Source organism: Giraffa tippelskirchi, chromosome 9 (genome assembly GCF_054371585.1).
Source record: "Giraffa tippelskirchi isolate mGirTip1 chromosome 9, T2T-mGirTip1v1.2.pri, whole genome shotgun sequence".
Classification (NCBI taxonomy): Eukaryota; Metazoa; Chordata; class Mammalia; order Artiodactyla; family Giraffidae; genus Giraffa; species Giraffa tippelskirchi.
The window spans coordinates 159,459,962-159,486,535 of NC_137283.1; the positions used below are offsets into that span (position 1 = coordinate 159,459,962).

Genomic DNA, 26,574 nt, shown 5'->3' on the forward strand with positions numbered 1-26,574 from the left:
TGTTGTTGTTGTTAATTGAAGTATAGTGGATTTACAATATTGTGCTCACAGTCTTGATATTTTTAAGGCATAAAACAGTAGTTGTTATAAATTTCAGATGTAAACATTTCTATAAAGTGTTGTGATAAGTAGGAAAATGGATCTATGAAAACTGTATGAAACTGGGTGAAATTAAGTGTGTGGAGGGGAAAAAAAAATCCAACGATTTAAATATAGGATGGAGAAGGACAGGCTAGGTATAAATAAAGAGGGAAGAAAGCCACAATCATGGGTGACCACAGGCTGAATATGAGTCAGTAAAGAAGTCAACATGATGCTGAAATATTTTTAAATGAGTATGGCATCCAAGGTCATGGATGCAGTTCTTACTCTATTCTTTGCGATAACTTGCTTCCTTTTGAATAGCATGTCCCGTTTTGATCACTAGATTTTAAAGAGAGATGAATTATAGAGAAGGCTAAGAATGGTCATAGGGAAGTAGTATGCGCTGTTGGGTAAGCTTAAGCATAGATGGTTGAAAGTATTATCAAATATATGTTTTGGCATGTGAAGATTTTTGTGAGAGGAAAATGTCTACTAGAGGAAGTGGCTTGAAAATGGTATAGATTTGGTTTTATTAGCTTGATATCTCAGAAATTCTTTACCGTTAAGAGTGGCAAAACTAGCAAGGGGTATATTCTTGGATATTGTTCTTGAGAGTGAAAGAGTATAAGCAGTTCTTCTGTTGTGGTGAGTTTGCATGTTTGTCTGGCTAAAAGCGAAAACACCCAGCTCTTTGAGATCCCTAATTACCGGAGTTAGGCTGTGATTCTAAATTTTAATAGCTATATACATGTATATATATGTGTGTGTGTGTGTGTGTGTGTGTATACATCTACTTTTTTAAAAAACTTAATTACACCGTCTGCCTTGCTTTGGAGTCAGAGATGATAAAACAGAAGATATGCTTTATTCTTTAAGATGGGAAGTATCAGAAGAGAACTCCAATTTGCAGAATTTTAAGTTTTAATCTGATGGCCGGATCATGAGCCCTTAGGAGAAGGGCTCAGGCAGTCACATAATATAGCAAGATGTTTGGGGAATGAATCAATACTTTGTAGCTGTAAGAAGTTAGTTTACTTTGAGTATTATTTTGATTAAGTGAAGTCCCTCAGTCGTGTCTTGACTCTCTGCCGCCCCACAGACTAGTCTGTCAGGCTCCTCTGTCCCTGGGATTTCCCAGGCAAGAATACTGGAGTGGGTTGCCATTTCCTTCTCCGGGGATTATTTTGATTAGAAATCTCAAAAATGAATTTTCTTTGAGCAGTATTTTGACTCTGTGAATGACTTTTTATGTATATCTTTTTATTAGGGCAAATGATGTTTTTCCCTTTTAGTCCATGAATAACTGTTTTATAATAATGATTTACTATAGTAGAAGTTTCAAAGTCAGTAGAGCAAAACTAGATCCGTAATAAAGATTTGGCATATGCTTCAACTAGTGAGCAGCTTATTTTGGTTTGGGTTTTTGGCTGGAGTTCAGTTCCAGCGAGGACCCCTGCGGGTAAGGGATGGGGTTGATTAATTTGTCTATTTTTTTGGCCTCTGTGGGCTTTTCTGGAGAAGGCAATGGCACCCCACTCCAGTACTCTTGCCTGGACAATCCCATGGACGGAGGAGCCTGGTAGGCTGCAGTCCATGGGGTCGCTACGAGTCGGAGACGACTGAGCGTCTTCACTTTCACTTTTCACTCTCATGCATTGGAGAAGGACATGGCAACCCACTCCAGTTTTTTTGCCTGGAGAATCCCAGGGACGGGGGAGCCTGGTGGGCTGCCGTCTATGGGGTCACACAGAATTGGACACGACTGAAGTGACTTAGCAGCAGTGGGCTTTTCTGTAGCTGTGGCGAGTAAGGTCCACTCTGGTTGCAGTGAGCGGGTTTCTCTGCCCGTTGCAGAGCGCCAGCTCCAGGGCCCACGGGCTTTGGTCGTTGCAGCCCGTGGGCTCCATAGCTGTGGCTCCCAGGCTCTAGAGCGCAGGCTCAGTAATTGTGGCTCATGGGCTTAGTTGCCCTGCAGCCTGTGCGGTCTTCCCAGACCAAGGATCAAACCCGTGTCTTCTGCGTTGGCAAGCGATTTTCTCACCACCTGCCCACCAGGGAAGCCCGATTAATTTTTTTTCATGAAGCACTATTTTTGAAGTGATATCAGTGAAAAAGTCCCGGCATTAGTACCTCACCTTTGATTTGTTAGCTCACATAGGAGAGAAGGGTTCATTGGTGGAGGGCTCAGGGCAGCGTGTTGGGGCGTCTTAAAACTGCTTTGCGTTCGCTTCCGCAGACTGTCTTCCTCCCGGCCCTGGAACCTCTGTGGCAGTGAATCCCCGCTGCTCCTGGCAGAGCTTTGCATCGCTTAGATGTGGTGGAACAAGAAAAAGATTGCAAATGAGTGCATTTTCTGTTAGAACACTTATTGGAAAAAGACAGTAGTAGGTAGCTCATAGTTTTGAATTCCTGTCAAAGTTGTATGTATGCCTTTGGTGTGACTAGTTGAGATTTAAGTGGATGAAAAGGTTATTATCCTAATTATAGAAACTCTAAGACTAAGAGATACATGCAGATTCAAAGTCTTTGAATTAAAGATGTTTATTAGAATTGTTTGGGATTGTTTGCTTTTCAAAAAGAAGTACAGAAACACCTCTTGTTTTAAATTTTGGTTTATAAAATGTTGTGTTTGTCAAATAGTGAAAGAGGAAATAACCAAGAGCTAAAATTCTGTGTTGGAGATTAATCCAAACTAATAAAAGATAAGTCTCCAAAATGATAATTAACTCAATGGGAAAGTAAAACTTAATTTTTATTCCTGTTTCAGGGACATAATTTCCATAAAGGAAGTGTACATTTATGTATATACATGAGTATGTACACTCCCCTTCTGGGTTTGTTTTAGTTTTTTTACTAAGTATGTCTGGGAAAGAGCCACAGTTTCAAAGTCAAATAACTGGATTCCATTCCTTGATGCAACGCTTTCTCACTACACAACTTTGTAAATGACTTAATCTTCCTGATCCCAAGTCTTCACATCTGTTAAACGGATGTAATAATACTTTCCTACCTCACAGCGTTGTTGTGAGGCTTAAAAAGATATTTGTGTAAATAGAAAGTGATATAGAAATTAAATATAAACTATTTTTTTTTAGAAGTTTTGTTAACATTTTTCCCCCTTGAAGCTGACTGTACACTAGTAGGGGCTAGACAAGTCTATATTTTTACTTTTTAAGTGTATTTTTAGCTTTTCAGTTCAGTTCAGTTCAGTCGCTCAGTCGTGTCCAACTCTTTGTGACCCCATGAACCGCAGCACACCAGGCCTCCCTGTCCATCACCAACTCCTGGAGTCCACCAAAACTCATGTCCATTGAGTTGGTAATGCCATCCAACCATCTCATCCTCTGTCATCCCCTTCTCCTCCTGCCCTCAATCTTCCCCAGCATCAGGGTCTTTTCGAATGAATCAGCTCTTCGCATCAGGTGGCCAAAGTATTGGAGTTTCAGCTTCAACATCAGTGCTTCCAATGAACACCCAGGACTGATCTCCTTTAGGATGGACTGGTTGGATCTCCTTGCAGTCCAAGGGACTCTCAAGAGTCTTCTCCAGCACCACAGTTCAAAAGCATCAATTCTTTGGCACTCAGCTTTCTTTATAGTCCAACTCTCACATCCATACATGACTACTGGAAAAACCATAGCCTTGACTAGACAGACCTTTGTTGGCAAAGTAATGTCTCTGCTTTTTAATAAGCTTTCTAGGTTGGTCATAACTTTCCTTCTGAGGGATAAGCGTCTTTTAATTTTAGCTTTTAATCTCTTTCAAATAATTGTACATTTTTAAGGCATACATTTTAAACAATGGATAAACCTTTTAGGTTTGAGGACAATTTTATTTTCATTCCTAATTGTTGGAAACATCTTGCCCAACTGGTACTGCAGATTGCACCCAATACATTTCTTCTGTTCTGCACAGTTTCTATGGCTTATGTGATAATAGCAATGAATACAGTTGAAGGATTTTGTAGAAAAGAAGAATTATGATATTTGAGTGTTCTCATATATGACTGTATTTTTATTTGTTATGATTAAGTTACTTGCAACTTGTGTTTTTAAATAGCATCTGATGTTTAATTCTCATTGGCTTGTAAACATGCTTTATTTATAAAACAGCTTTCCCTAAAAAAAAATACTTCAGTATCCTTATGTTTAAAAACATGTAACTAGTGATACTAAAAAATCTGTTTTCGAATTGTTTTAATAATACGAAGATCATAAACAGCCTTAATGGTTTGTTAACAGTCAGGTAGCACTGTAGCTCCCTGTTGTTGTGCTGTCGGTGCTCAGTCGCTCAGTCCTGTCCGACTCTTGTGATTCCAGGGACTGCAGCCCGCCAGGCCCCTCTGTCCATGGGATTTCCCAGGCAAGAATACTGGAGTGGGGCGCCGTTTCCTACTCCAGGGGACCTTCCTCACCCAGGGATTGAACCTGCATCTCTTGCATATCCTGCATTGTCAGACAGGTTCTTTGTCACTGAGCCACCTGCGAAGCCCCTGTAGCTCCCCCATTCCATAAATTCATTTTCTCAGGACATGTTTCTAATTACATATGCAGTCTCTGGTTAACAAATGAGTTTGTTTTTGAAGTTCAGTTTTTAAGACAGTTGTTTCGATCTCGAAAATAATTATCCAGAGAAGCTGCTGTAAATGAGTTTCAGGCCTTCAAATAAAACTTAGGAAAGTCTAACTGAACTAACAAGGCCAGCTAAAATTTTATTCCTGGCAGCAAGGACAACATAATGTCAGAGTCAAAAATGAGAGAAAACGTCCCCCCACCCCACCCCGCGCTTTGTTTTTGGACCTAGAAGTGAACCTAGTTCTTTCTCATGCTTACTCATTTATTTCCTGGTTTTACTTTTTTCTTGATATTTAGACCATCCCAGGATCTCGATCCTGCTTAATTTCCCCACTTTGCTGTAGTGTAAGTTCCTCTAATCTAAATATAGTTGATCTCAAGTCTTAGGAATAAATGTACTGATAGCCATTTCATAGCAGTGTGTGCTGGTGTCCTATAATGATAGAGATTTTTTAGCCTCTGATTTCTGCTCCTTCTCCCTCAGATACTGCTTGTAGAGTATCTTTCCCCACTTTCCTTAAAAATTAGTAGGAATCATCTCAGTCCAGTAGTCCCTAGGTGGCCTTCCCTATAGTTACTCTAGCTGTAGGTTTTGTTATATTATTTATAATTCAGTTTTAGCTTAAAGATTAAAACAAGAAACTGTGTTAACGTATATAAAACACTGATCCTTCGTTTCAAAACTGCCCACATGTAATTGCATTCTTTTTTTTTTTAGTACACTTGTAATCATGAATATTTTCAGATTTTTAGGGAACTTACAAAGATAGTACACAATTTTCATATGCTCTTCATCCAGTTTCCTCTAATATTGACATCGTCCTCAACTCTGGTCCATTTGTCAAAATTAATATACTAACATTGGTGCAAAATACTGTTAACTAAATTACAGGCATTATTTGTGTTTTTGTTCTTCTGCTAATGTCCTTTGTCTGTTCCAGGATCCAGTCAAGGCCACCCCACTGCATTTAGTCAGCGTGTCTTCCTAGTCTCTTCTGATCTGTGACAGTTTCTCGACGTTCCTTATTTTTCATGACCTGGGTGGCTTGTAGAATATTCTTGAATTTGGGTCTGTCTGATGTTTTCTCATAATTAGACCAGAGAGTAATGGGCTTCTGTATGAGCATCATACAGTTGAAGTGCCCTCATGCTTTATATTATCACTGCTGATGTCGGCCTTGACCACTTGGTCCGCGTGGTGTCTGCAGGGTTCTTCCACAGGTGACCCGTTTTCCCTCTCCATGCTCTGTTCTATGCAAGTAAGTCACTAAGTACAACCCACACTCGAGGGGACGGAAATTAAGCTCCGCCTCCAGGAGTGGGGAGTATGGGCACGTATACTTGGAATTCTTCTATAAAGAAGGTTGGCCGCTTCTGTCCCATTTTTTTTTCAATCATTTGTTTGTCTCAGTATGGACTCATAAATCTTTATTTTCTACTTTGGGTTATAGTTCAGTGGTATTGCTGCTTATTTTCTTGCTCAAGTTGTTCCTGTTTTGGCCATTGGAGCTCCTTCAGGCGGCTTCTGTATCCTTGTCATACGCTCTCCTCCTTTTTGTGTGTGTGGTTTTGCTTTTTGAGCAATTTCTTCCTTTTTGGCATCATCTTATATTTTCCCTGTTCCAGTCCTGAAATCAGCCTTTTCTCTAAGGAGCTTTTGTTCCTTTTATTGGAGAATGGGATTTAGGAATGGAGCCCTGGGCCGCGGATGTGTTCATTACTATCGGGGTATCATTGCTTCTAGGCGCTCTCAGTGACAGAAAATACAGGTCCGTCTTCTACTCCATGTACACACAGATCTATGCTGCTGCTGCTGCTAAGTCGCTTCAGTCGTGTCCGACTCTGTGCGACCCCATAGTCGGCAGCCCACCAGGCTCCACCGTCCCTAGGATTCTCCAGGCAAGAATACTGGAGTGGGTTGCCATTTCCTTCTCCAGTGCATGAAAGGGAAAAGTGAAAGTGAAGTCACTCAGTCATGTCCGACTCTTAGTGACCCCATGGACTGTAGCTTACCAGGCTCCTCCATCCATGGGATTTTCCAGGCAAGAGTACTGGAGCGGGGTGCCATTGCCTTCTCCACACACAGATCTATAGTTACCTCCATATGTGTCTTTCTGCCTCTCTATCTGTTAACAGTGAACATGAGTTCATGCCGATGTCCCAGGTGCTAATCCGGCTTGACTGCTTCTATGCTTGCCTTGTTGTGACTCACTTCTCTTGCAGGGAGAAACCTGGCTCCCATTACCACAGTGGATTTATTATATTTGTGCAACCCTAGTTGACATATAAGGTAGTCTCAGAATTGCTACCTAGGACCCCTGTGAGGACTAAATTTACCAACTAGAGTACAGTGTTTAATTGTAAGCGCAGTTCTCTTTGTCTTTGGCCTTAGAGCATGTAGATGGAACATAGTTTTCCACAGTTAGGTTAGCACCTTTTCTTTCACGTTCTTCACTGCAGTTATAGCATGCATTTTTGAAAGTGAAATCGCTCAGTTGTCTCCGACTCTTTGCCACCCTGTGGACTGTAGCTTACCAGGCTCCTCCGTCCATGGGATTCTCCAGGGAAGAATACTGGAGTGGGTTGCCATTTCCTTCTCCAGGATTCTTTCTGACCCAGGGATTGAACCGAGGTCTCCCGCCTTGCAGGCAGACGCTTTACCCTCTGAGTCACCAGGAAAGCCCATAGCATGCATTTGTGATCGAGTTAGATTCAGTTACCTCAGTCTGTCCTGGGGTCCCCTGGTCCTAGCTGATGTTTTTTAAGTTGCATACTATTAAGTGCATTCTTTGTGTTATATAACTCTCTGGGTTCTGTGCATTTAATTTGTTGAACACCTATAAAATGCCAGGCTCTAGACTGTGATACAGTTATTTTATGCTCCTCTGTTTTTGCTCTTCCTTATGAAACTTAAGAAAGATAAAATGAAAAACTATATTTTAATGTAATGTACAAAAAAAATTAGCTGACTTTGACTGTGTATTACCATGCATATTAGTCCAAATTCCAGGAAGCTTTTTTGGTTACTTTATTACTTTTTTGTATTAGGAATGGATTATGTAATTATTATAAACTTAGTGACCAGTGAAATATTGTTTGTCTTTGGATCTGGCTATAATTATGCTCTTTTTTTTTACCCATAAGCACAAGAAACCATGAAGAGGTTTTCTTTTATATTCAGAATGGGCAAAAGAATGTAGAAACTAGGGAAGTGTTAGTCACTCAGTTGTGTTCAACTCTTGGCAGCCACATGGTCTGTAACCCTCCAGGCTCCTCTGTCCATGGGATTCTGTAGGCAAGAATACTGGAGTGGGTTGCCATTTCCTTCTCCAGGGGATCATCCAGACCCAAGGATCAAAGGTGGGTCTCCTGCATTGCAGACAGATTCTTTCCTGTCTGAGCCAGCAGAGAAGTTCAACCCTAACTAGAAACTAGGATATATATATAAAATAACGGCTATTATCATATTTATTGAGTCTTACCGTGTGCTAGATACAACAACCAAGTGAAATGGGATTACTGTTTTGCAGGGAAGGAGAGGGAGGATAAGTTGCCCCAAAGCTCAGAAGCTGTAGATTGTGGGAGGGCTTCACCCTCGGGATTTGGGGATACTGGACTTGAAACTGTGCTGATGGTTTCCAAACCTGGCTGCACATCAGCATTACCTCAGGAGGTTTTAAAAACACTTGCCTTCGCCCTTCTGGGCTATAGGGCAGGTCAGACTCTCTCATGGTAGGACATACACACTGGCATTCTTAACCTTGAGTGAACTTGATATGAATCCAGACCAGCACCAGTGCAGCTGAGAGTCAGCCCCTTGGAAACACCCTAAGTAGACTGCAGTACCCCCCTACCCCTTCTTCAAGGTCAGTGTTCAGTAAAACTGTTCTCACAGCTAATTTTTTATTTGTTGTAATCATTACATGTCTGACTTTGTTAGTAGAGTTATAGGAACTTTTGAAGAAAAGCTGCCCTAAGCCATTTTTAAAATAATTTTTATTGGAGTATACTTGCTTTGAAAAAAAGTTTTTTATTCTTATTTTTTCTGACTTTTATTATTTATTTTTTTACAGTATGTAGAGGAGATTGTTTTAAAAAACAAGAATAGCTGATGTATATATTATTATCTGTTGCACGTGTACAATGTAGTGGTTTATAGTGTTTGAAGGCTATCCTCCATTTGTAGTTATAAAATACTGTCTGCATTCCCTGTGTTGTACAATATGACCTTGTAGCTTATTTATTTTATACGTAGTAGTTTATATGTCTCCATCCCCTTCCCCCACGTTGCCCCTCCCCCCTTCATTCTCCCCACTGGTAACCACTGCGTAGGTTGTTTTCTGTGTCTGTCAGTCTACTTCTTTTTTTGTTATATTCACTAGTTTCTTGTATGTTTTAGATTCTTATATGTGACATTATACAGTATGTGCCTTTCTCTGTCTGACTTATTTCATTTAGAATAATACCCTCCATGTCCATCCATGTTGCCGCAAATGGCAAAATTTCATTCTCTTTTTATGGCTGGATACTATTCTGGGAGGACAGGGGAGCCTGGTGGGCTGCAGTCCACGGGGTCGCAGAATCAGACACGACTTAGTGACTGAACAGCAGCAATAAGTATTCTGTTGTATATGTGTAGCATATCTTCTTTATCCGTTCACCTGCTGATGGACACTTATGTTGCTTCCATATCTCGGCAATTGTAAATAATGTTGCTGTGAACATTGGAGCGTATGTGTCTTTTCAAATTGCTTCCCTGGTAGCTTAGCAGTAAAGAATCCACCTGCCAATGTAGGAGATGTGGGTTAGATCCCTGACTCAGGAAGATACCCTGGAGAAGAAAGTGGCAACCCACTCCAGTTTCTTGCTTGAGAAATCCCATGGGCAGAGGAACCTGACGGTCTGCTGTCCACGGGGTAGCAAAAGAGTCAAACACGACTTAGTGACTAAACAACAAAACAGAAGCATCTTTTCAAATTAGTGTTTTTATTTCTGGATATATGCCCAGGAGTGGAATTTCTGGGTTATACGGTGGTTCTGTTTTTAGTGTTTTGAGAAACCTCCATACTGTTTTCCATGGTGGCTGTACCAATTTCCACCCACATACATGAGTTTTTTTAATTGAATAACTGGAAAGATAATAAGCACATACTTGCTTGTTTGCCTATAGGTTGTTTTTTTTTTTTTTTCTTAAAGGAAGCACACTTAGATGAGACAGAACAGGAAGTTGTGATGTATTATTTTTGACTGCCATGAGCCAGCTGAATCAGACTCGATGTAAGGTGAAAGAACAGAACTCATCAGCTTGCGGTGGAGAGCTGAATCTGTGATGACCGTGACTGGACTAGAGCTGGTCTCAAATACGCGTTTATGGAGGGGGGTTGGTCAGGTAACTTGGTCACAGTCTCAAGACCAGTAAGCGGTAGAGTCGGGGTGTGAAACCAGAATTCCCCACTGCTCACCGTTACTGTGTACTGCCTCCCCAAGTTATGTTTTGTCCCACGCAGTGCCTTAAATGTTTTTTCTAACGCTTGTTTATTTGGCGCATTCAGGTCTTAGCTGCTGCACGTGGAGTCTTCGCTGTTTCCTGTGGGGCCTTTGGCGTGGAGCACGGGCCCTCTGGCTGTGGCCTGCAGGCTCCGGAGCGCGCTGGCCCACGGGTGCAGCCCTCAGGCTTAGTTGCCCCGTGGGATGTGGGATTTAGTTCCCCGACCAGGAATCGAACCTGCATCCCTTGGATTGCAAGACAGATTCTTAACCACTGGACCACCAGGGAAGTCCCTTTAAATATTTTTCGACTTAGTAGCCAGCATTTTTTTAAAAAAAGAAAGTTTCCCATGAAACTCTGGGTTTTTGTTTCCCTTGAAATCCCGGGAGGTCTGTGAGCGCCGGCCCCGTCCCCATGGGGTAGCGCGTGGCGTGCTCGTCCCGCTTTGAAAGTCAGGCCCTCCTCTCGTCTGTTTGGTGGGCTTGCCTCCCTGCCATCCTGTCATCGCCTGTAGGGTTATTCTGCCCCGTCTCTCTCAGCTTTCCAACATGATCCTTTTCTGTTGCTTGTTTTTAAACATGCTGTTTGTTTTCAGAACTTTAGGGAAAGAGAGAAATAGGAGAGGGTTTAGGCTGTTCTTGCACCTTACTGCCCCTTCCCCTCTCCTTATTTTATTACAATAGGGAATTTAAGATCCAAGTTTTTCCTCATAGTATGCTTTTCAGTTTTTTTTCGCTTTCCAATATTCCTTGCTAATACTTGAATTGGAGTCCTTAGCCAAGTTACCATCATGGAGTTGTATCTGCCTCTCTACCTTCTTTTCTTTCAGATTCACGGCTTCTCATTTCCTTGGGCATCTATTCTTACCAATTTTGATTTGACTCAACTCTCCTGTTCTTCCTCGGGTGGTTTTTTAGAGAAGGTAAATGAGTTGTACTTGAGTTCTTCCCTGTCCAGAGGGTGTTTTCCTTTTTCCTCACATATCAGGGACAGCTTGACTCTGCAGAAATCTCTCCCCCACCCTCTCCCTTTTGCTCTTTCTGGAGCTCCTCTTATTCCTATGTTACAGCTTCTAGATCTGCCCTCCAGCTCTCTTATTTGTCACTCAAAATTTCTATTCCTTTTTCTTTTGCCCTAGGTTGTAGTGGTCATTTCTGCAGTTAATTTCTAAATTATTTCTAATTCGTATATCCATATTTTAACATCATTCCTTCTGTTTTCACACTGCCTTCATGGATTTTATTTAAGGAATCTTGGTTGGTTTGTTATTTTTTCCCCCAGAGGAGTTTAGTGAGATTTTGCGTTAGACTATTTTTGCCCTTCTCTCGCGCGTCCTACATTATTAAATCAGTGTCAGCTTTTCTGATTCTTCACCTCGGTCTCCCTCGTTCAAACTGCCACTCCCTCTTGTGTGATCAGGAGCTTTGTAACGTCTCTTCCTCTGTCTGGACAGGATGATGCACCAGGCAGTGCCAGCAGGAATGTGTCTCCTCGAGCTGTGGGGCCTGGCCACTGGGTCTCCGGGCTGTCTAATAGTTGTTGAGAAGGAGGGATTGTCCCTTCCCAGTGAGTCCAAAGCAGATGAATCAGCAGGCTGGAACTACAGAGAGCGCCAAAACCGTTCTTCAGAATTTTATCCTAGAAAGTTTGCCGAGTTTTGTAGAGCTCTAAATAAACATTTTATCTGATGTCATTGTCCACACCAGGAGAAAGGAGCATTTATTTATACCACCAAAGCTTTCACACAGACATCTCTTAACCCTGACCACATTTATCACAAGTAATCATTTTTTAAATTGTGCAGCTATTTTAGAAATTGTTGCCTGTTACGGGAAACTAAAAGAACGTATTAATTTAAATGCAAAAATATGTGTGGACAATAAAAGAATGTGAGTTGGGAGACCAGTTAAGAGGAGTAGCTGTAATTGGTGATGTTATAAGTTGAAGAAAAGTTGAGATTTTCGAATTTTGATGGCTTCAATTTTCTCAATAAAAAGAGAAGGCAAGGTCTTGGCGTGATTGGTCAGGATGGTGTTGCCAGAGGTTTAAGACCACCGGGAGAGCTTCAGATCTGCTGTTTCAGGGGGAGAGCATGAGGAATTTGATGGGTAACTGTATGACCGGTGAGCAACAGTAGGATTCCTAGGAAACCTCAGATAGACAGATTTTGAGTGGGACCGACCAGGTTAATTTTACGAATTTTTTTTTTTAGCCTTTGTTTGATGTAACTCAGGAGAACAGATGGACAAAAGAGTTGATCGAACCCACAGTTTTTATGTTTCACAAATGGCTATCTGGTTTTGTAATCTTCTCTCAAATTTAATGATTCTCTGGTTTTCTCAGTCTAGAGATAGTTGTAGATAATACTGTGTATAACCTCAGAACTAAATGCGCCAGTTAATTTTAAGTATGATAAAACATGTATGATGAAAAAGATGAACTTGATTCGTTTTCTACTGTGCCCTTTTGATAAAGGTATTACCCAATTTTATTTTTGGTTCTTGTGTGTGTGTGCTAAGTTTCTTCAGTCGTATCTGACTCTTTGTGACCCTGTGGACCATAACTCACCAGGCTCCTCTGGGACTCTCCAGGCAAGAATACTGGAGTGGGTTGCCATGCCCTCCTCCAGGAGTCCAGGGATTGAACTCGCTCCTCTTAGGTCTCCTGCATTAGTTCTTGTTATTATTTTCTAATACTCCTAGAGCTTTTTAGGTCTATGTTGAAAATGGTGAATCATTCTGAAGATTATTTCTCCTGTAAAATTATGATTTTTATTGGTTTTTCAGCAAATTTTAGAGAATAGTAGTTTGTAACTACAGTGTCAGAAAGTTCTCCTGGATGCTCTTTCATGCTTTGTTGCATTTGTATTGCAGTTTTCTGAATTTCCAGATCCCATGTGGGGTTCAGATTATGTACAGCTGTCCAGGACGCCGCCCTCCTCGGAGCAGAAGTGCAGCACTGTGTCGTGGGAGGAGCTGAAGTCCATGGATTTACCCTCCTTTGAACCTGCCTTCTTAGTCCTCTGTCGGGTCCTTCTGAACGTCATTCACGAATGTCTCAAGTTAAGGCTGGAACAGAGACCCGCTGGAGAACCATCCCTCTTGAGTATTAAGCAGGTTTGTCTCAAAGACTTTCAGAAAATGCCGAGTTCTTACTATATTTTTTCTATCGACTCGAATTTTTCTTTTTAGGATTTTCCCCCCTAATTGTTGCAAATAGTGAAAATTAGTGTATGTTAGTGTTTCTAAGCTGCTCTCTGTTGGGTAATTTAAAATGTTCTTTTTCCATGCAGTTTTTAAAAATGAGGTGGTGGTTCTACCCTTTCTGTCTTCCACTTCCTCATTCTAAAAGGGGTGTACACACTGATATGACCCCTGGTATCCTGTTACCGTCAGTCTTTGAAGACTGGTAACTTAAAATTCATTCATAAGAGAAAGTTTAAATTCTTTAATTTATCATTTTGTTCTTTTTTAAGCTTTATGTAGACAGGTGAATGTCTGCAGTATGCAGGGAGGGGTTGTGATGTGTTTGGACATTTTGCTTGCTTAGGCACTTGTACGGTTTAAGCAATAATGACAACTTCTGCTTTCTCAGTTACTATTAATGTGGGTGGGATTTTCGGGGAGTTTGCTACTCCACAGGTAATAGAGGAATGGCTGGAAGCAGTTGTATCCACCAGACTGAGCGTTTATATTTATGCCTCACACGATGTTCCCATATTGACATTCACTAGATGAAATAACCGCATTGGATTTTGATTTTGTGTGTGTGTGTGGCCTGCGATTGTCCATCCCCAGGGAGTTAGGTCTGGGGGCTCATTGGCCCTGAGTGTCAGACGGGCAGCGGGGACGATTGAAGGACAGGCAGGCCGGACGCAGGGAATAGGCCCTGGCGTTGTTTGTTCTGTGGTGTGGAGCCCGGTGGCGGATAGGACTGGAGGGCCAGCCCTGCACCTCATAGCCTCTCTTCCCGCCCAGCACCAGCCCGAGCTCTGTGTCCACCTTTGCGCTTATTCCTTCTCGCCATCTTGGTTCTGGTCACTGGCTACGATCCACATGGGCCGTACTTTTCACTTGTCCTCCATATCTCAGCAATGCTTTAATAGGACGTTTTGGTAAAATACCTTACCTCCCCTCCCCACAGAACAAATACATACTTCGGGGACATAACCAGGTGAAACAAGGGAGAGTTTACCTTTTACTAATGGGGCTGTTGTGAGGGTTAAACAGTCATTTATGTTAAAACATTTTGGAAAGTAAAAAACCAATACTTGAATTGATGTAGCTTTCTTGTTGTTACGTAGTTGCTAAGTCATGTCAGATCTTTTGCGACCCCATGAACTGTAGCCGCTAGGCTCTCTGTCCCTGGGATTTCCCAGGCAAGAATACTGGAGTGGATTGCCCTTTCTTCCTCCAGGGGATCTTCCCAAACCGTGGATCAAACCCGTGTCTCCTGCACTGGCAGGTGGGTTCTTTACTGATGAGCCACCTGGGAAGCCCAGTGTATCATTATTCGAGTAAAAATAAAATAGAAATTTTGACTTTCATGTATTCAGATTGAGTTGTAAGCACCTAAGTGACATCCTTAACAGAAATTTATGTTAACATTTTTTAATAGATTTAATTCTAGCCACTGCTCTCTCATTGTGAGTAATTATTTTAAAAACATTTTGAAGGGGATCTTGTTATAAAGCAATCCATGTTTATTTTAGAAAATCTGAAAAGTACAGAAAACTTGAAAAGTACACACAAAAATGAAAGCTATCCTGTTGTTCTGCTATTCAGAGATAACCGCTATAACATTTTGGTATATTTCTATTCATTTGTTTCTCTATATGTACATACTTTCTACACATATAATATTTTTAAAAAGAAAAGAATATGAGTTTTCACCCTTAAATATTTTTCATAAATAAGATTTTAAATGACTGTATTAGTACTTTACTGTATCAGTGCATCATAATTTATCTAATCTTCATGGTTTTGAATAATACTGTGATAAATATATTTGTGTATCAGTTTTAGCCTGGATCTCTGATTACTGTTTGAGTGTAAAATGTAAAAATTAACTAGTGAGTCACAGATTTTTGGATTCTAGTAAGTTTGTACCAGTTTACTTTCCCTGTAGCATCGCTGTGTGGTTCCTTTTGTGTCTTGATTAGTGTATCTTAAAGCTAATGTAACTGTGATCTAGTCCCACAGCCCCTGCTGGTTAGAATTTGAGGGAACGTGACCAGTGTGTTATTAATGGAAGGTCTGTACAGGTCCTGTCATTCCGTCTCCCCTCCGTTCTCACAGTGCCTCCCTGGGGCCTGCACACAGCAGGTTTTACTCATCCTTTTGTTTTCTTTCATATTTCCCCCCCGGACTTATATTTAATTCCATCAGATTTATCTTAGGTTTTTTTTGTTTTTATGATGATAGAGTTTTTTTGATGGTAAAAGCCACAAATCACAGTAGGTAGACTATGCTAAGTTATTACAAAGGCCTCCAGGCTCTGTGGTATGTAAGTACATTTGAATCTCTATTAATTTCTTTGTTGTTGTTGTTAAAAAGGACCAGTCTCATGAGGAAATTTTTCTCTTATATTCCTTGTCTTATAATGTGAGCTAGTAGAAAAATAGATCTTTTTCTGTAGAATTTATTTTCTGTAAAACTTTTATTTGTAGAAGAATATATTTTAGCGTATCAGTTTTCTGCCTGTATATTGTCTTTGTGTACTCATGCTAAAATATTAAGTACTTTTATTTTCACTGATTTGTTTTAATTATTCAGTTGAGATTACTCAGTTATTTATGTGAATGAACTGGTAAAGAATCTGGAAAGTATTTTAGGGTTCTCAGAGGCAATGCTCTGTTTTCCTCAGTTTTTTGAGGATTTGCACAGGAACTGTGTGAAAACCGCCCAGTTGTCTGGTAGCACATGGGTGATGTTAGAACTGTGCCTACTGTCTTGCAGCTGGTGAGAGAGTGTAAGGAGGTGCTGAAGGGCGGCCTCCTGATGAAGCAGTACTACCAGTTCATGCTGCATGAAGTCCTAGACCACCCGGAGAAGACCGACTGCAACATCGACGCCTTCGAGGAGGACCTGCACAAAATGCTGATGGTCAGGACCGCGGACGGAGGGGTGGGGGCGACGGCTGACGCGTGCGTGTCTCCTCCTGCGCTCCTCAGAGGACCGCGGACGGAGGGGTGGGGGCGACGGCTGACGCGTGCGTGTCTCCTCCTGCGCTCCTCAGAGGACCGGGGACGGAGGGGTGGGGGCGACGGCTGACGCGTGCGTGTCTCCTGCGCTCCTCTCAGGACCGCGGACGGAGGGGTGGGGGAGACATCTGACCCGTGGTGTCTCCTCCTGCGATCCTCTGAGGACCGCGGACGGAGGGGTGGGGGAGACATCTGACCCGTGCGTGTCTCCTCCTGCAATCCTCTGAGGACCGCGGACGGAGGGGTGGGGGAGACATCTGACCTGTGCGTGTCTCCTCCTGCGCTCCTCTGAGAGGACCGCGGACGGAGGGGTGGGGGCGACCGCTGACGCGTGCGTGTCTCCTCCTGTGCTCCTCTGAGAGGACCGCGGACGGAGGGGTGGGGGAGACATCTGACCCGTGCGTGTCTCCTGCGCTCCTCCGAGGACCGCGGACGGAGGGGTGGGGGCGACGGCTGACGCGTGCGTGTCTCCTCCTGCGCTCCTCTGAGGACCGCGGACGGAGGGGTGGGGGAGACGGCCAACCCGTGTGTGTCTCCTGTGCTCCTCTAAGCTCTGCGCTTGTTCTCCTATTATTCCTTCCTGCTCTGAGTGTCTCCTCTCCTCCTCATCTTTCCATTTAAGGTTTACTTCCAAGTGTTAGCTGACAGTTTTCACCCCGAGTGTGCATCTATCCATGTCTTCTCTGAACTCCTCCGGTGGTTCTCATCGTCACTGCACTGTCTAATGCTTAGTGATGTACCACTTGTCTGTCCTCAGGTTTCCCCGGTTTAGGCTGAGAGCTCCACAAGCCAGGGGCTGTGACTGGAGTTCTTTTGTCTCCCGTTGTGTTTAGTGGAGTGGTGGAGTGTTAGTATATAGTGAATGCGTGTTAGCTCCACTCGAGTAGGTGCACAGGTGTTACGTGACGTGGCAGGCAGATGAAACAGTATAGAAAACAGCACGGCTCGTTGGCACATTGTTGCTGGAGAGCTGTCACCCTTGACATCTCCCTGTATCCTGCCTCAGAATGGCTGCAGCACCTCCAGACGCACCACCCTCACTTTCTAGGCTGGAAGAGAAGAGAAGGGGGCAGAGGGACAAGTCTCCTTGTCAGCTAGGTCCAGAAGAGCAAAAGCTCCCCTGGAAGCCCCAGCCAGCAGAAGTCCCCTACATCCTCCTGACGAAACCTGCTGTGTGGCCTCAAGAATTTAGCTTTTCAGCCTCTAGCAGAAGGAGAAAAGAAAGGATGTGGCTGGGGAGGACTTATATCTGGCAGCTTGCGAGAAATAATTTTGACTCAAAAGTGACTTTTTTTATTGTTTGGGAGAATACAGAAAATGTATGAAATGTGGCTATATTTTGAAATACTGTATATATTCCTTGTGTCACAAAAGCCTATCATTGAATAGTTATGATAAAAAAAACAGCAAGCAAATTAGTTTTTCTCTCTGTGGGTAGTTAAACCAGAAGTTTAAAAAGACAAAAAGTGCCTTGCTTTCCAAACTGTCTTTGATGGCCTCACAGAGGCACACGCCCCATCTTTTATCAGATGTTCACTGAGGCAACAAGGGTGAGGAGTAGGCAGGTGAGCTGTGCCATCCAGGTCATCCACCTTCAGCACCCTTGTGTGCCTGGGAGAGGTTGACAGCCTAGGTTCAGGAAAGTACCCAGACTCTCAGCTGGTTAGAGGACCTTAGCAGTGCTGAGGAGTTAATTTTGACTTGGCTTCTAGTTTTCTGTGTGAGTCATCACGTCCCTTAGTTCATCGCCGTAATCCCACAGATGAAGGACTAGAAATTATCAGTGATTTTAAAGATGTGTCCCAGAGTGTCCTAGATGAAGTAGTGCAGGGGCATAACTTGAGAACTGCTGGAACTCAAAGAAAACCAGTGTCCCGTCAAGAAGGAAGGAGACCGTGGCCTTTGGAGAGGCGGTCACATTGTTTAGTGCACCATCCTGCCCTCCTTTCCATGCGGAGGGCTCGTACAGCGATGAATTAGAGCTTGGTTTCTCAGGGTGTGACTGGGCCAGAGGGCACGTCCCCAAGGAGGACGTACTGCAAACAGAAGGAGTGTGGTATGTAGAGACCGTCGTGTTGTCTACAGTTTATCCTGTCCTGCGAGCCTGGAAAAAGACCAGGCAGGGTCTAGTCTAGTGGTGCACATGCTTGTCCCTGGGTTACAGAGGAATAACATAAATTTAGGGAAAGGCACAGGGATTCTTTGAATCCTTCAAAAGGAAGGAAGTGAAATTGGCAGGACTCAGGGGTGGATTGGGTATGGAGGGGGTATAGAGAGTGGTTGCTGGGTGTCCAGTTTGTGCAGCCGGACGAGTACTGGAGATGATGGGTTCAGTGAGTTTTTTAAATTGAAGATACCTAAGACCATTTGAAAGCCTTTGGGGTTGATTTTGTTAAAGAAATGAAAAAAAACCCAGCAAAAACCTCATAGGTACGTGAGAGGAAAGGGAAGACTGAGAGGGCAAGGTTCCTTGGGTCCCACGAGGCAATGGGTCTCAAACACACATGTTGGGCTTAGCAGAAATCCCAGTTCCTCTACTGTTAAAAAGGGAAGGATAGTAATTTAACAGTATGTACGTTCGTGTTATTTATCTCAGGACGATGAGAGCTTTTACATATAATGACAGAGTTTTTTTTGTGAAAGGGGGTGAGATCACCTGTGAAAGTGGGTTGTGGTGGATTTTGGCCATGTGAGGAAAATGCAGAAGTTTCAAACTTGTGTTTGTAGAGAGAAGGGTGAGATCACCTGTGAAAGTGGGTTGTGGTGGATTTTGGCCATGTGAGGAAAATGCAGAAGTTTCAAACTTGTGTTTGTAGAGAGAAGGGTGAGATCACCTGTGAAAGTGGGTTGTGGTGGATTTTGGCCATGTGAGGAAAATGCAGAAGTTTCAAACTTGTGTTTGTAGAGAGAAGGGTGAGATCACCTGTGAAAGTGGGTTGTGGTGGATTTTGGCCATGTGAGGAAAATGCAGAAGTTTCAAACTTGTGTTTGTAGAGAGAAGGGTGAGATCACCTGTGAAAGGGTTGTGGTGGATTTTGGCCATGTGAGGAAAATGCAGAAGTTTCAAACTTGTGTTTGTAGAGAGAAGGCGAATGAGTGGAGCAGAGGGTCAGGTTATTACCAGAAACGTGTGCTCTGTGCTTGGCGAACGTGGCTGTGTAGAAGACCGGCCCCTCCCTGTGGTGTGGCTCGCGTGGGCCCTCAGCTTCTGGAGGACGGTGGGTGTGGGGAAGAGCGCTGGGCTTGTCCCGCCCTGGGGTTGTGACAGGCACATGAGATGAAGAGGCATTGCGGGGTGGCAGGGTGTAGGAAGGTGGCTGGGACAGAGGTGTGCCGACAGGAGTGCTGCATAAGGAGGACAGGGAACCGAGGAAGAGAGGAGTGAGTCTGAGAAGAGGAGGTATCAGGGTGCTGGAGCTCCTGATGAAGTGAGGGGAGCGGTGTAGTGGCGGAGCTGGGCAAGCAGACTGCAGGGAGGAGGGGAGGTTTTAGCATCAGGACGTTTGAACTGGGTTTTGAGCGGTTCTGGTAAATGCCAGGATCAGAAAGGAAACCTTGTCAGAGAGGAGGAAAGGTGCTTGGAACTGGAGGCAGTTGGGGAATGGAACTGAATCGGTGTGGGGAGGTGCACCAGACGTTATTTAAGTCACGCAGCTGGTGCTGGCTGATCCTGGCAAGGAGAGAAGACAGAGGCGCAGGCTGGTGTGTGATGACTGCCTCTGGGCAGTGGAAAATCAGTAGATGGTGGTGCAGAGAGGAGGCGTCCAGGGATAACTGGTCACGGAAGCCTTAAGGGGCAGAGTGTTTCTTTTGTTTTTAAATAAGACTGGGTGAGGATGATGGTTTGAAAGTAGCAACGGCATACACAAAGATGCGACCGTTGACAACCCTTGCGGTATACTGTAAGGCAGCTAGCTGCCCCTTGAGAGGGCTCTCAGAACAGCGCGGTTTCAGGGAAGCCAGCGAGATGAAGCTGCTCTCCAGGAGTGGAAAGGGAGGTCCCGAGCCTGATGTGCAAAAGACCTGTTTCGTTGGGATGAGATGGGCGTAGACCTGTTATGTCGCAGGTTCCACTACACAGCTGTGTTCATAATGGACCCATGACTGGAGATTCACGCTGCATGCCTGGGTGGAGGAGGACCCAGAAACTCCAAAGATACAACAGAAGATAGTTTTCTCTAAGTGAAAAACTCCAGAGTTTTTGCCTACTGAAAGTTGTTATTGGATCTCAGAAAACCCTCATTTCAGAGAACCCTAAGGTGTAGCCTGCTAAGGTCATTGACACCCAGACCTGGAGAAGGGAGCCTGTAAGCATATAGGCAGGGAAAGGAAGCCGCCTTCGGGGGTGGAGAGGGTGGTGATCAGTCTGTCAGCAGTTTCCTTTATGCTAACATGACTCACGGTGTTAGAAGCTACTGGAGTGAAGTCTTCAAGGCTCTGAGGGAGAGGAGGTGTAATTCAAACATTTTATACCCAGTCAAGGTATCCTTTCAGTGAAAGAATCCATAGACAGTGATGTTTTATGAAATAACAATTGTGAACCTGTCTTGAGAAAAGGTACTTCATAGTAAAACCCTGCTAAGCAGCAGATAAAACAAGAATTTTAGCACTGTGAAAGCTGTTGGAAGATGAACTGTGGTGGACATAAACCCCTCCTTAGAACAATCAAGTATTTTGGTTATAGATCATAATTTATATGTCATAAACCTTGAAAAATTATGTCATGAAAATCTGGATGCTGGGAACATAATAGTGGAAAGAAGTGTGCTCATTTCCTCCTCTTAACATGTAAGAAACCATCTAAAGCTTAAGTGATTAAAGAAATAAAGGTCCCAAGTTCTTAAAGGAATATTATTCATAGTATATTAAACATGAAAATTTCTGTGTTATTATTTTGATTTTTTTTACTTCATTGTATTTTTCTGTGCAGTGTGAATGTTGTATTTTCTTAGTAACTTGCAGCATTTGTGAATAATATGTTCAGTTGCTGAGGAGTTGAGTTATACGATTAAAGAAAAATCCTGTTTAGACCTCAGTTACTAGTGATGGAGAATCTTGCTTCTCTCAGAGCTTCATGCCTCAGTGGTCCCTCTTCCTCTTGTCCGACTTACAGTTTTCATGTTAACAGGGATGAAAGTTGTGAGTTGTTGAACCCTGTTCTCAAATATCTCCTTTCGCGTTTTTGTATCTTTAGGTATATTTTGATTACATGAGAAGCTGGATCCAAATGCTACAGCAGTTACCTCAAGCATCTCATAGTTTAAAAAATCTGTTAGAAGAAGAATGGAATTTCACCAAAGAAATAACCCATTACATCCGAGGAGGAGAAGCACAGGCTGGAAAACTTTTCTGGTAGGAATCCTTGTGTGGCTGCCTTCTTTTCTCACTCCTGGTTTGCTCACCGGTTCTGTTCTACACATGTGAGTGTCCAATTACATGAAGATGGCAAACACTCGTACCTCTTGTGTGTCCCTCTCCTGAGCTTTGTCATCCTTAGAGCAGTGGTTGTCTGCCAGGGGTGGCTTGCCCCCAGGACGTGCGGCAGTGTCTGGAAACAGCTCTGATTGTATTCGCTGGGAGGGACTAGTGGTGTCTGTTGAGTGGAGGCCAGGAACGCTGGTAAACATCCTACGAAAAAAAATCCACCCAACGTGTCAGTTTTGGAGTTGAGAAATCCTGCCATGGGGTGCACCCTCTTGATTATATAAAAGGAGGAGAATTTAAGGCCTCTTGACAAGTGGAGTAGACCTGTAAGTGTCAGTCTTTGTATCAGTCTTGGTGGGCACTTCTGAAGCGTACCAAGTAGATATTTTCATTGACACTGTTTTGGGAATGTTATGCTAGTCACAGAATCTCTTTATAAACTGGGTGTTTATACGGTGAAGGAATTGAGACGTAAACGAAGGAAAAGCATGAAGCAGGGGGCGTGCTCACTGGTCTGTCTGTTCTAGGACATGAATGTGTCTTCTCGAGCGCAGGCAGCTGAGTGTTGAGAGCGAGGTGTGAGGTGTGTGGTCTTTGCTGGGGGCCGCTCCCCTGCTGAGGGAGTGGGGCCCAGGCCTCCCCCCGGCTCTAAACCCCGCTGCCGCCTTCTCTCACCTGCCGCGTCAGCCATTTCATTCCTCCATCGCCTTTTTAGGAGCTCTTTTATACCCAGCTCACGTCTCCTTCCCCTCCGTCTGTGCACCCTTCAGGACTTCGGCTGTTACAGTTCTCTTCTCCCTTCAGAAAGTCCCTGTCCTCACCCCGCGGGTCTTTGTTCCACGCTCCGTGTCTCAGAATGTTTTATTGACTCTTCTGCCCTGACCACCCGGTCTTTATGTTTTCCTCCATCTCTTCAGTGAACAGTGAACTTGCTCTTGTCTCAGAACTCAGCCGACTTCAGGCCAAGGTTCCCAGTTGGTCCTGTTTTCCTATTCAGGTTGGTTTTCATAGTCAGCCTTCTGGAAACATGTGTTCACTGCCATTTTCAATGTCTCTTGCCCCTCTGAATTTTACATTGTTCTGTTTCACCTATAATTTCTTCTGTTTTTTCCCAGCTTTGCTGGGGAAAAAAAATGTTTAAAAGGGTTACTGTTTCGTTTCACTACCAATTCTTGTTATTTAATTTCTTTGTACCATCATTATGTACCTGTCAGTCTTCATTTTTATCTCCGGCTTGTCCTTCAGACTCCTTTCCAGTGCAGTCTGTGGCCTTCAGCGTCACGTCCCGTGTTCTGAGAAGCTCCATAGCCTCGTTACTGCCTGTGCTGCGGCGCTGCCCACCTGCACTGTTTTAGTTCTGGGTGTTTGTTGTGTTGCTGCAACGTTCTGCTTCATACACTGTTTCTCCCAGGTTCGAGCCGTCTTGGCGTTAACCCTGACCCCATTCTTTCTCTCACACGCCATCTCTAATTCCCCACGGCTGTCCCTCTGGGATATAAGTGGCATCTGACCTTCGCTCACCACTGCCCGTTTCCCCTCTTCCCAGCCTGTTCTTTCTTCCTTGTATTGCTGTAGCAGCTCTCAGGAGTTTGCTTCTGACCTTCATCCTCTAAGCTTTACTCTCAGCGATCCTGTTACAAAACTGTACATCAGACCATTTTTTGTTGTTGTTCAGTTGCTAAGTCGTGTCTGACTCTTTGTGACCCCATGGATTGTAGCGTGCCATGCTTCCCTGTCCTTCACTATCTCCCAGAGCTTGCTCAAACTCATGTCTGTGAGTTGGTGATGCCATCCAACCATCTCATCCTCTGTCATCTTCTTCTCCCGCCTTCAATCTTTCCCAGCATCAGGGTCCTTTCCAGTGAGTCTGCCCTTCACATCAGGTGGCCGAAGTGTCGGAGCTTCAGCTTTAACATCAGTGTCCTTCTAATGAATATTCGGGATTGATTTCCTTTAGGATTGACTGGTTTGATCTCCTTGCAGACCATTTTTATCTCTGTTCAAAATACAGCAGTGGTTCTCCTTACTCAAGTGAAAGTGAGAGCACCTAAACAGTGGCCCGTGAGGCCTGGCACAGGCCTGAGTTTTGATGAGCTCTGTATCCTCATTTCCTGGGCTCTCCTGCACGTCCTCTGCAGCCGCAGTGGCTTCCTGCCTTTTCTTCATAGGCCCGGCCTGCTCCTGCCTCAGGCTCTTTGCACTTGCTCATCCCTGTGCTCTGACTGCTCTTCATCCAGTTATTTCCAAGACTTGTTTCCCCACTTCCTGTAGGTCTTTGGCCAGATGTATGGGCTTCCCTCGTAGCTCAGTTGGTAAACAATCCTCCTGCAATGCAGGAGACTCCGGTTCGATTCCTGGGTTGGGAAGATCTGCTGGAGACGGGAAAGGCTACCCACTTCAGTATTCTTGGGCTTCCCTGGTGGCTGAGCTGGTAAAGAATCTGCCTGCAATGCAGGAGACCTGGGTTCGATCCCTGGGTTGGGAAGATCCCCTGGAGAAGGGAAAGGCTACCCACTCCAGTATTCTGACCTGGAGAATCGCACGGAATGTGTCTAGTCCATGGTGTCACAAAGAGTCGGACACGACTGAGTGACTTTCACAGTTTATCTTCTCCATATTTAAAGTTGAAACTCCTACCTGCAAGAGTGCCTTAGTATTCTTCCTTAATCTTTCCTCTCCAGAGCACTGATCAATAGTTGAAATACTCTATATTTTTCTTTTTTGCTTGATTTATTGCTTCTTTTTCTCCTCCATTTACTGAAGAAATTTTATCTCTTTTGTTCGCTGCTCATTACTCCGTAACAGATACTGATTACTTGTTGAATAAATTTATCCTGAATATCCTTGGACACTACTGCTCTTTACAAGCATGTTTTTAATCAGGCCGTTTTCCCACTTGGTTACTGTCACAGCCCACCCTCTCTGCCTACCAGAGAAAGATCGCACAGTCAGAGGACGTCCGAGGCCTCCCCCGGCACGACTAGGTTACCGTCTCGGTCCACTGCCCCCTGCCCTGCTCTTTCCAGCTCGACAGTTTCTCCTCATGAACACGCCTCCTGCTTAATGCATCCTCACGCCCTTCGATCATCCTGCCTGTTGCTCCTCGACTTGCCTTGCCCCTCCTCTGTGCTCCTCCTGACAGAACCCCTCTTCCCACTGCTGTTCTAGTTCCTACAGTTCTGCACTGCCTGCAGGGCCTGTTGAACCCACACCCTCAGACAGCTCCCCTAGTAGTTCCCTTCTGCCCCATCTGATGTTGGTTGTGGACTTAACCTGCTCTGTTTCACTAGGTTATAAGCTCCTTTCATCATAGAAGTCAGTAAGCTGCGGTTGAATTTTCACTGAACTCATTTAGATTTATTTTATACATTTGGGTTTGCATTTTAACCCTAGTGTTTAGACTATATACTTGATGACAAGCATCAGTGATTACAGTAGTTCATGTTCATTGACTATGAAAATTGTGATGGAAATTTTTAAAAGCAATTGCATTTAAGGAATTTACTTTGTTTCTTATGCTATCATTTAGTTTATTGAGCCTTTAAAAATATTTTGCCATATATTTGAGCCCACTTTATACCATTTTGAACATTTAAGATGAAAGTAACGTGATAATTACATAGCTACTGTGAATGTAATTTAAGATTTCAAGGTTTATGATGAAAAACTGGTGGTAGAACAAAGGTAGATACATGCCACAATTGAGATTTCTACTTTTTTCCACATTAATCATGATGTTATATTAAAAGAAAGGTCTCACTGTCATTGATTTCTGAACTACTGACATGATAGTTCCGTCTTTCAGTTTCCTGTTCCCAAGTTAGGCTGAGTGGGGACGGTGTTTCTTCTCTGATTTACGCTTGTTGTTCCTGTCCCCTTAGCGACATTGCAGGAATGCTGCTGAAGTCGACAGGAAGTTTTCTAGAGTCTGGCTTACAGGAGAGCTGTGCAGAATTCTGGACCAGCGCCGACGACAGCAGTGCTTCAGACGAAATAAGGTTGAAGTTGCATTTCCTTTCCTCTCCCATTTCTGATCTCATGTGGTTTTACTCTTGGCAGTGTGCCTGAAATGCACCTTGTTGAAGCTGAATCATGTTGGACGTGAAGAACGTGGGTTGTAGATCTAAAGGGATTTATGTGTTACTGCTGTATTGTCTTTGCATGTGATCTCTTAGTTATGGTTTTATATGAAATTGTCTTTGAAGGTGACTTATATTTAATCTAATCCTCAGAGACGATGTAGCTTAAGTTGACTAAGAATTAGTAAGGTAGAATTCATTCACATGTTCTGGACTGTTTTTAGTTAAATAGTTTCTGTCCTTTAAAGCCTCTGTAGTAGTCCATGAATACATTAATTGACATTTGGTGCATTTTTGTTGTCTGTTGACCTTTAAGCTTGAGTACATGAGACCATGGCTGGCCCATCTGTGTTTTCTTCAGTTGTGTGCCGACCGTATTGAGGGTGAACCATGTTAAAGTGCTGTTTTTGTGGCTTATGTGTCACTCATACGGCTATTTTGTGGTCAATTATCAACAACACCCTGCGAGTCAACATTAGGAAGTGCTGAGGTGGAACTAACTTCTCCAGAGGCGTTTTCTCTCACTTTCCAGAATTTGATAGAAAACACATTTTTGGGGTTTCAGAACACTGGAATGTCTTTATACCAGGACTAAAGAAAGAAGTTACTACATAGGCTCTCACCTGGGAAAATACTGAATTATTGAGAAATGGAATGAGCCAGCTCATAGAAGGTCTTGCAGTTTTGAACGCTGACATGGTAGATTCAGAATAAGTGAGTTCA

The 26,574-nt window shown here is 43.6% G+C and overlaps 1 protein-coding gene across 11 annotated transcripts in view; it reads left to right on the forward strand.

Moving 5' to 3' along the window:
• The window catches only part of MAP3K4 (mitogen-activated protein kinase kinase kinase 4), a 114,757-nt gene that overhangs the window by 53,109 nt on the left and 35,074 nt on the right, over positions 1–26,574 (forward strand). For all 11 annotated transcript variants that reach the window (XR_014063847.1, XR_014063849.1, XR_014063850.1 and 8 more), the window contains 4 exons: positions 13,020–13,262; positions 16,104–16,250; positions 21,543–21,700; positions 25,654–25,770. Coding sequence is in view for 7 of the 11 variants with exons in the window: in XM_081524432.1 (XP_081380558.1) it covers positions 13,020–13,262; positions 16,104–16,250; positions 21,543–21,700; positions 25,654–25,770 (665 nt within the window). In the remaining 4 variants the exon portion in view is untranslated. The remainder of the gene's footprint in view (positions 1–13,019; positions 13,263–16,103; positions 16,251–21,542; positions 21,701–25,653; positions 25,771–26,574) is intronic.